The sequence below is a fragment of the Cardiocondyla obscurior genome, linkage group LG16 (assembly GCF_019399895.1).
Source record: "Cardiocondyla obscurior isolate alpha-2009 linkage group LG16, Cobs3.1, whole genome shotgun sequence".
Classification (NCBI taxonomy): domain Eukaryota; kingdom Metazoa; phylum Arthropoda; class Insecta; order Hymenoptera; family Formicidae; genus Cardiocondyla; species Cardiocondyla obscurior.
In genome coordinates this window covers 2,989,068-2,999,519 of record NC_091879.1, presented here as the reverse complement: position 1 = coordinate 2,999,519, position 10,452 = coordinate 2,989,068, and the positions used below count along the sequence as shown (strand labels likewise).

General features: G+C 38.5%; 2 protein-coding genes across 3 annotated transcripts; one reads left to right on the top strand and one right to left on the bottom strand.

Moving 5' to 3' along the window:
* The first annotated feature begins 19 nt into the window (after positions 1-19).
* Positions 20-3,195, top strand: LOC139108908 (apical junction molecule ajm-1-like). The gene is made up of 4 exons (XM_070667585.1): positions 20-174; positions 582-746; positions 937-2,829; positions 2,904-3,195. The coding sequence occupies exons 2-4, from the start codon at positions 583-585 to the stop codon at positions 2,944-2,946; spliced, it is 2,100 nt and encodes a 699-aa protein (XP_070523686.1). The 5' UTR covers positions 20-174; position 582; the 3' UTR covers positions 2,947-3,195.
* A 1,012-nt stretch (positions 3,196-4,207) lies between these two features.
* On the bottom strand, positions 4,208-10,330 carry LOC139108902 (centrosomal protein of 162 kDa). 2 transcript variants are annotated; one of them, XM_070667572.1, is made up of 6 exons: positions 9,932-10,330; positions 9,491-9,757; positions 9,277-9,376; positions 5,623-9,194; positions 5,278-5,439; positions 4,208-5,167 (listed from the first exon to the last, which is right to left on the bottom strand). In XM_070667572.1, the coding sequence occupies exons 1-6, from the start codon at positions 9,968-9,970 to the stop codon at positions 4,943-4,945; spliced, it is 4,365 nt and encodes a 1,454-aa protein (XP_070523673.1). In that variant the 5' UTR covers positions 9,971-10,330; the 3' UTR covers positions 4,208-4,942. The 2 variants fall into 2 exon arrangements, with proteins under 2 accessions (XP_070523673.1, XP_070523674.1); XM_070667573.1 differs by having other exon boundaries at positions 5,635-9,194.
* Between the last annotated feature and the right edge of the window lie 122 nt (positions 10,331-10,452).

Here is a 10,452-nt window from a genome sequence, read left to right as displayed (position 1 = left end):
ATCGAATTACCCGAGCGGCTCCTGTGCGTATAAAAGCCGTTCCCTCGGGACGTCCGGCGTCAGCAGTTTTCCGGAGCACCTACGATCGAGTACTACCCTCACGTACAGAGACTTGAAGAGTCCTCGCCAACCTCTCCGAAATACCTTGGAAGGCGGCAGCTCTTGATTTCTCAGGTACGGCACTCTTTACTGTCGCGAATCTTCGTGATATTCTCGAGCTGTTGAACGAAATCTGACGCAGTATATTTCTTCCAAACTGAAAGATTTTCTTTCTTATTTAATTGATCCGACGCAAATTTATGTGTGCAACCGACTTCGCCAACGCGGATTAATCCTGTTGGTCGGTTAACTTGCAGAATCGCAACTGACGTTTTATAAAAAACCAAATTGACGTAAGTTTCGTGTCCGACAGTTGCAGCCGCGCGTTCGGCACATTGCGTTAACTTCAGTTTGTTTACCATTGCACGCTAGGTTAGGTTTTAATAGACCGGTTAAAATTAATTCGCGTTGGTGAAATTGGACCGTGGGTATGTTTCTTAATTTATTAAAAAGGACATTATTGTAATATTACTTTGTAACAGGATGCGGCGTACGCGTCACGTAGTGTTACCTGTGCGATCCTGGCAGTACATCGGACTCTTGATAGTATCTCTGGCGTGTCTAACGCTAGGATTAGTAGCCAGGGATAGAGAAGGACACGCTGGTAGTCTCGCAGGTCCTGAGCTCACGCATCAGGCACCACATGAGTATGAAATTAATTATTCTCCTTGCTGAAACATAAAAAATGTTAAACGGTTATAAAAATATTTTGTGATACTAAATTATGGTAGGAACGTATTTAATTGCACTCTATTTAAAATTAAAAATTTCGTTACGTCGTAAACTTACTTTTTAAAATTGCTTGCTGCGAATATTACAAAAGAACGTTATTTTTAGAGTGGACGCCTGCCCGAATTTGAACCCTTTCGTTAAAAAATCGATTGCTGAACTTGAAGAAGCCGCAAAACTGATTAATGACGACGTGAAAATATCTGAACCCAAGGCATCAGCTGTATCCCGAAAATCTGTACTTTCCCGGTCGTTGAGTCTTGATCGCGTGTCCCGGAGTGGTTCGCGAGAAGTCAGGAAGCCATCGTCTGAAAACCGCGGCCTAAGGATTGCTGAAAGAGTCTCAAGATCGAGGGTCCGCGCATCCGACAACAGATCTGCTAATCGCGTTTGGGAATCCCGATTAAAAAGAAACACGCAGTTCCGCGACACTGGAAACACGTTCTCTCGTTCACGAGATCTATCCCGTCAAGCACTCAGTCGCCGTTCTGCCGAGCGAAATTCCGAACGTCGTTTAATCGAGCCTGCGAACTCCCGATTCGATGACCACCGATCACGATCTACGGAACGTGTATTAAATTACCGAGCCGAGATTCATGAACGTACATCTCGATCCGTCGAGCGACGCACGTCTCCTGAGAATCGAAATGCAGAGCAACAACGCAACAACAATCTCAATCGCCGAAATAGAGAAGGATCTTTGAACAATCGTCGCGCTCTTCACTATCGCACTGCTAATCGAGAACGTACATCAGGATTATCGGCCGTTAGGGACACTCGAAGGGCTCTTGTCAAATCTGACGATCGTCGAACGCTGTCTCGATTGGCAGAACGTCGAAATGTTAACGATCTCAATCGCGAAGCTCTGAACAGGCAAATTAGAACAGCGAGATCCGAAGAGCGCGTCGTAACGTTGCGAGGCTCATCCGAAAATTCGCGTCGAGAGAGGATTAATCGCTCGCGAGAAACCGCTAGTCGGCGTGATGTGAGTGAAAATTATAGAACGGCTCGATCGCGTCATGAAGAAATTGCAAGTCGTGAACGAAGAGAAAGAATCGTACGATCCTCTCGTTCAGTCGATCGTAATTCGATGGACCGTCGGGAGATTAGGAGAATCAAAGACTCCGGAAACCGAGACCGTCAGTCGCGCGATGAACGAAGAATCGCTCTTCAAAATTCACGCGAGGCCGAACGACGAGCAGCGGAACAGAGAAATTTGATAAGACGAGTTTCCGAGCGACAAGACGCTCTGAATACGGCACGTTTTGATTCGCGAAAATTGTCGGAACGAAGGACAGATAATGCAAGATCGCGTCAAGAATTCTCGGCAATAGATCGACGCTTAGAAAGAAATTCAGAGTCACGGGTTTCTCGAGATAGAACTGTAGAAAAGCGATCTGCTCTTAATTCGCGAAGGCTGTCGACACACGAAGGATCTAGGATGCAAAACCGGCGCGTGGAACGGAATTCCGAATTGCGAAACTCGATCTCTATGTTCCCGATGGAACGCAGAACGAATTCTAGAACAGCATCCCTCGGGAATCAAGTCTTGCGTTCGTCAGAAACGCAACGCGAGAACAGACGTGCCGAGGAACGCCGAGTGACACGATCATTTAAAGATCGACTTACCGAATTTCGTGAAAGAGAATCCAGGCACTTGCATCAAAGACGAACTAGGAGCATCGAGAATTCATCGAGATTCTCTTCTCGTCGTAGAGTTTACGTACCTGAACAAAGTCACGAGCAACGAAGATTGTCTGTTGAAAAGATGCTCGCTAGGACTGTAGATAATGAACGATTATCCACGAAATGGGAACGAAGTTCGCGGGATGTACGCGTTGAAAAAAATGTGGGAGCTGAAAAAAAAATAGTTCTCAATCCGATGGACTACAAATATGTCAAACAACCTATGGTTTATGATCTTATGAGGCAGGCTCTCGTCATGGCATTATGTACAGTTTATGGGCTTTCCCTTTACAATGGAAAAAAATCCTCCATCGGGTAAGATAACAATTACTAAAATTTTAATTTCAATCTTTAAATAAGATTACTAATAAACGCATATATTTTTGCAGCAGTAACATAATGCAGCAAGCGCAGCGCTTAATAATCTGGTAAAATGGATAGATAATCGGTTATCAGAAATCGGCACTGAAAATTACTATTCTCTGGACATCTTTAGATGCTTCTATCGATCTTATTATTTTCGGATTTAAAATATACGTTGCAATATGTGTACTATTTCCAATAATATTTAGATGATAGATTAATGTACAGCCCGTATAAAATATATATATGCTCCGTAAAAATGTGTATATCTAAGAAGATATATTTTGTGTGAAAATAAATAGTTGTAGTGCTAATTAATCGCTGTAGTTAAATTTTTCAGAACCTCTCACGAATATATATCTATATTTTACCACACAGAAAATGAATAATGAAATATTAATCTGTGCACTAAACTACGACGTCAGGATCAACTCTTCAGCGAAAAGATTAAATTTATTAAAGTTATAATTTTGAATTTTGTACATTGCATGTGTCAAGCTTACATCTATTTAGAAAAAGAATGTGATTGTGTGTACTTCGACGTAGCCGAGTCTCAAGAAGGTAACTGTCTCGAGATATCTTTAGGCTCTTTTCTCAAATCGTACGAAAACATTTTGTAGAGAAGTCAACGCTGCGCATTCAATCAATTGAGATATTCTTATATTGAGATATTCAGATATTGAGATATTAAGATATTAAAATTTTCAGATATTGAAACATGTGTGCGCGATTAATAAACGCGCGAAATCACTTTCGTGAAAGAAATTTTTCGTATTACTCGAGAATACAGCCTCTAATCTCGTGTACGAAAGATAGGCATTCTACGTTATTAATTAATTTCATCCTCAAGTCTCGACTGTATCAATTTGTGCGATGTGCTTGCGTTTGTTACGACGCATATAGACAAGACTACATTTGACGAGATCACCAGCTAAACTTGGCAACAATAGTAATAAACTGGAGTACTTACGATACGATATACTTGATATAATCAACTTCGTTGATCGCGATTAATCCGACACAGATCCGGTTTTATCAATGAGAATTAATTTAATCGGTCGATTGACATTAAGGATTGCAACTGCTGAACATAAAACTGTTTTATAAAACATCAGTTGCAACTTTAATATCAATTGATTAATCTATCAATCAGATTACTCGCGTTGGTGAAACCGGGCCATATAAGAGTATTATCCGAAATAAATATAGCGGTTTATCTCTTATAACACCTATATGTACAGCAAAGTTTCGAAAAAATTATCTGTAAAAAACTAGATATTATTTAACTTTGGAAGAAATCCTTTCGAAGACATTTTTATATAACTATTTCTTTTTTTTTCCTCTGTTATGCTATACAATTTATTATAAGAAGTAAACAAGCTGCAGCAACATCGATTTGGAGAAACGTTGCAAACAACCGTGCCATTTTATTCGGAGTCAATAAATAAATAAATAAATAAAAAAAATATATAATCCTAAAAGTGTACAACTTATTCTAAAAATTAATTTTTGATTTAATAAAATAGATTATGCTAATAGCGGGCAGTGTTCACAGACATTGCGCGCGTGTGGCAAGAAAATTGGCGACGGAAAGAGATCGTAAAGATTGGTAATTTAATTGTACGTTCGTTCATCATTACTAACGCTATTGCTATTTATATAATAGCGTTTTTTCTCTTTGGCAGTAATCCATCTTACTAAGTCATTTGCGAGTTTTGATGGACCTCGCAAGTGAACGGTGTCATGGACGCAAGAAAGAACATCGCGCATTATAATAATAATAATTATTATTATTATTTCTTTTCCAGAGTTGATAAGAATTATTTTTATCAATTCTAGAGTAGTTGACGGAAATATCGACTAAGCATTTTGGCTGAGTATTGTGAACGAACGCATTTACGCATCTACATTTCAACACTTAAAATATCTAATATCTCTCTCGAATTATTTAAGCTACATTGCAAACCTTACTTACTGTAAAAATTATCACAATATTCGATGACGAACCGAGAACTATACAAATGCGCTGTTATTACGTCGGGACGATCTCTCGATTCAGTAATAATTAATGAACATTAGCCATCTCCTGTAGCATTCCTAAGATATGATCGAGTTCTTGTCGAAAATAGCATAATTGTCGATTCTTGCCTTTTTCGTTTTTACAGTCTTTGCACTGCGTCCGATTCCTCAATAAATCGCGAATTAATATCTGCAAAGTCATTTCCCTGCTTTCATGCCGTTGCTGAAGGATCGTGATTTTGTCTTGCAACAATTGCAGTTGTTCCGTTCCCTGAAATAAAACTATCGTATTAAAAATTCTTTCTTTAAAAAGCCGTGTTAGATCGAATCAAATTTTATCGTATCTACTCGTTTAAAAAAAATCGATTATTTTTCACATACCGGCGTTGATAAGTACTTGACTTTCTCCGTCAGAGTTTTCACTTTAGCTTCTAAATGCTCTCTTTCCGCCTTCAACATGATCACCTGCTCTTTATAATCTCGGAACTTTTCGACTTGTTCTTTTAGGTGTGATATGACTGCTCCCTGCGTATTGACCTGACCCTATTAATAATAAGAATTATAAAATAGTAAAAATTCTAACAGCAGATTAATATACTAAGACATAAGCGAAGCAGGAATTTGTTTTAATTAAAAAAATGCTATTAGGATTTTCTTACACTATCAAATGGTAAAACAAATAAATAATATAAAGGACAAATAAAATATTTGCTAAGCGTTACAAACCTGCAACTTTACCACTTTAGAATCGCCAATTTTGACGCTGTACTCTTTCACAAGTGTAGCCATCTCTCGTTCGTGTTCCTCTTGCAAGAGATTCAAATCGTGCAGCCTTTTACTCTTCAGCGCCATAAAGTCCTTGTTTATCTTATTCAATTCTTCTTTTAGAATATCGTTTTCGTTGGTCAATTTCTTGATAATTCCATTCTTGCCGTTCTCTGTGTATTGCGTCGGGTCATACAGCTTGGGCGCTGACGATGATAGTCTCTGCGATTCGGAAATATGTCCGTTCTGATAAACATTCGAATTCGGATCACTCCCTTCGTTCCCATTTTTCATTCCTCGGAAAGCCTTGTCGAAATCCATGCTCTTAAAACTTCTACGATCGTTTAATAGTTTCTCTCGTTCTTTTTGCAGCCGTCGGTTTGTTTTCTGGAGTTCCTGATACTCCTTCGTTATTTTTGAAACTGTTTTATCTTTATTCGCGATTTCCAGCTTCAAGCCTCTTATAGTAGCAATAAGATGCGCGTCTTCTTTTGAATTTTGAGACTTCGATCCGGCCTTTGTTTTTTCTTTCTTATCTTCTATAGTTAAAACTTTTTCATCTTTTTTATTATTATCCATGCTCTTGTTTTCGACGTATCTTGCTATTGTTTGCGTGAATACGTCATTGTATGACTTGCGTTCTTTTGTAGTTGCCTCCAACAGTTTTGCCTCCAATTCCATCACCTGCATCGTGTACTTCTCCTTCATATCGGAGAATTTCTTCTGCAAGTCAATCAGATTCTGTTGCGCGATATTTTCCTTGGTCTTGATTTCATTTTCAAGACTTGCTATTCGTTCTTCTAAAAGTTTTACCTTTTCGGAACCAATTTTATCCTGTTCCGAATTTGCGGTAAGTATAAGAGCAGATACCGAGTCGGGATTTTTCCTCTTAAGTATACGCTCCAGTTCGCGTATTTGTCTGTTTAAGTCCATAACATTTTTATTGTCTAAAATAACTTGATCTTTGAGCCTCTGAGTTAGCTGCTTCTCACGTTCAACATGGCTCTTGCTTATCTGTAATTTTTCATGGAGATTCTTTTCTTTAGCTCTGAGCTCCAGCAATTCTTTTTCCAAAGGTAGTACATTCTGCTGAAACTTTTCTAATTCTTCTTTAGTGACTCGCAGCTGTTCTGTCTTGGAGCTCAATTTAATATTCAAATCTTCTATCTGTTTTTTAAGTTCTAGCTCCGAAGTGGTCATCACTTGCAGTCGATCCGTAATAAAATTGTTCTTCGCTTTCAATTGCTCTTTAAACATATCCAATTCGTCTGTGAGCAAACTATTTTGTTGAATTAGATCGTCATTCTTTAATAAATAATCGGCGTTTTTCTCCTTTAGCTCGGTAAGTTCGAGATTGAGTTTCAATGTCCCTTCTTGGAGATCCTTAATCTGATCAGTAAGCTGTTGCGTATTGCTCATTTCTGGTATCGTATTCTTCTGCTTAGACTGTAAATTCTTTAATTCTTCTTGCATACGTTTCGTATCTTGCATTAGCTTCTTATTCTCGGTCTCATAAGCGCGAATTAGACTTTCTTGTTTCTCCAGTTCCTGTTCTAAAAGAACGATTTTTTTATCGTTCTTCACAGGAATCTCCGCGCGTCTCTCGCTCAAAGAGAGCTCATCGACTCTCGCTTTCAAAATTATATTTTGTTTCTTCAAGGCAAATAGCTCTCCCTCGAAAGATGCACGCATGTCTTCCATTTGATTTTTGTATAATTTTGCCTCGGCCTCTAACTGTTGTTTCAGTAAAGCGTTCTTGTGCTTCTCTTCACGACATAACATCTCCCAATCGCGTTTCATTAGAATCTGCTTCGAATCTCCAGCAGCCATAACATTTTTTTTATAACTATCTGGCGATTTAACCTGGAATCCTTTACATGTATTTGGCAAGCTGGATGTAGAGCCAACTTTAACAGAATCCAGTTTTGATTTCAAAGATAAGTTCGATTTTGGGGCGGTTTTAGTAGCCGGCCGAGATTGTATTTTCGGTTTCACCATCGACGATTTTTTAGAAATTAAACTTACAGGTTTTTTAGACACGTCCAACGCTTTATTAACTCTAATATTTTCGAGAGAGGTTCTCAGAGGAGGCTGGCATATCTGATCGTAACTCTTGGACTTACAGAATCTTATCTCTTTCACTGATTGTTTATTACTCGGTGCACTAACAACGCGTTCGGTTTTAGATAACTCCGTTGGTTTATTCGAGACGTTATGATCGGATGCTTGTAGATGATTTATCTTCAAAATCTTTGGTGGCTTGTACGAATTGTCCACTTTTAAATTAATATCTGTCTCTAAATAAACAGATTCTTTATATGCTGAATCTGCTTTTTCCATTTTCTCTGCGTTCTCCTTCGCATCATTTTCATTTTGCTTTTCAGCCATAAGTTTAGGTATTGCATCCGCAAATAACTCTAATCTCGGCGTCAATCCTACCGTATATAATTCGCTTTCAGAATTAACTGCTTTTTTACTGATGTCTGTGGCATTTTTATTGCTCTCTCTTTCTTTGGTTTTTGATCGCCTCTTAGATTCATTACTGGAATGTTTTAAAAATGTCGTTCCGCCTGATAGAGAATTGAATTTTCCTTTATATCGTCCTTCGCTCATGCTGGAATCGCTATCATTAATTTCATGATCCACATGTCCACCAATACCTGGCAATTCTTTTTCTAATATCTCAGAGAATTCTTTTTCCGGGAATTCAGGGGTTTTACCACTGGCTAATTGACTTTCTTTAGTAGATAATATTTCGCCATTTGTAGATTTCAAAAAAAGATCATACATCAAATTAGGCTCTTTTGATTCCGGCTCTGATTTGTCTGTACCTTGTCCTTGAAGCAGTTTTAAGAAATGTGAAAAATCTTCTTGCCCAAAACTAGAACTCCCGGACATACCACCTTCCGTTTTCTCCTTAGATCGTCTCAACAAATCTTCGAAGAAGTTTTTATCTACATCCGTTATCTCTTTTTGCAAATTCTCTTTCTCCATTTCAATTTTCTTTGTGCTTTTTAATTCCTCGGACTTAGAATGCCTCTCAATCGGGTCGTCCAAATCAGAACTGCTGGATATTTCAACTTTTTGTTCTTCAAATTTTCTCCTTTGAAGTTCCAACGATCTCGGTGGTTTCAAATTATTCAAATTTTCATAAACAATCTCGATTCCGGGACTATTCTCGCGTTTCCTCTCGTTTTTCGGACTCCTTTTTATTTTTTCCGATTCCTTATGTACTTCTTCTTCTATCAATTGAAAAATGTCAGCTTCTAATTGTCTCACTCTGCTCATGCTTTCGTCTTGATTTTCTGGCACTAAAGTATCAGATTTTGATATGCTTTTCGACAACGTGTTACAATTTTCCCTAACTAATTTCTCAGCTTCTTCTAATAATTCTTCCACGGACTTTTCTTCTTCGGTAGGATTTTTATTGAAACCACCAGATTTTGTACGTTCAGGACACGAATTAGGAGTTAATGCTCCAGCAATTTTGCTCATTTCCTCTAGAATACTACCAATATCTTCATCAGTGGCATCTGTTAAAGATATAAAGCAAATTAATCAAATGAATTAATTTGGAAAGCTTTAGTTTTATATATATATAATGCAGAAACTTACTCTCAAAATCAGATGGATATTTATCAAAAGCAGCAGATGCCAGTATATCACATAATGTGTCATCTTTATCTTTAGCTTCTCCCTCACTTTTAGATACCGTCTATAAATTGATAAAAACATGTAAGATAGAAAATAGAAAGAATTTAGAACACAATTTAGAAATATAATTTTTAACAGTGTGTTTTTTAACATCAATCTTGTCTCCATCAGTTACCTTACACATCTTCTCTTTCTCAAGAAACTCTTTCATGGAATCTGACAAAGGAGGTGACTGCCTTGACTTTGCATCTACATTCTTAGTCCCCAGAATACCCAGGCGTGTCTCTGGTCTTTTTAACCACCACTTATCAGGCGCATCTTTCTTGACAGTCGATAGACGTTCAGTTTCCTTACCTTTACCTTTCTCTTTAATACGCACAGAATTCTCCCCAATACTCAAACTTATGGAGGATCCCAAAGAATCATCCTCTGTGGAAATTAACTAAAAGAAACAGATGCAAAACTAGTAAAACTTGACATTAATTTATGTTTGGCAGGAAAAAAAGTACGTTGTGCATTTGAAAATTTAATAAAACAATCACACGAATGATATATAGCAACGATTTAGGTTAAACGAGCGGGGCTTGCGAGTAGATTGCAAACACGCCAGACTCACGTCTTCGATTCGCGGCGATATTTTGGCGTCCGACGACATCTCGTCCTTCCTCGGCCGTAGTTAGATCGAGTCAAGCCACTGTGTACAACCGGTCATTTCTCACGAACCGCTTGACACCTGCCATCAGTTGACGCCGACGCGATCGCGTGTCGTTTAACATTAGGTCTCTCGCACAACAGCGCGACTTGCGTCGGTAGCGTCGCGCGGCGGCGTAAATCGCGCTAATGTGCAAAAGACCTTATCGTCACGCTGCGTCACGCTACAGGCACACTTCCGCAACGTTAACGCGAATAAATCGCGATCACCGGAGTAATCGAAGACACCGAGGTAGCAAAAATGGTTTTACGTCCGACCACGAAGCAAAGACTAGCCATCGTCGTGAACGTGACCAAATTCATGTTCCAATGGGGCTTTATTCCTGCCATTCTCTTTTTAGGTTAGATTTCAAATTTTTCGATCCGAGCATTCTTTTATTTTTTCTTTTTTCCTTTTCCGCGGTTGAATATTGAAGGTTTAATTTT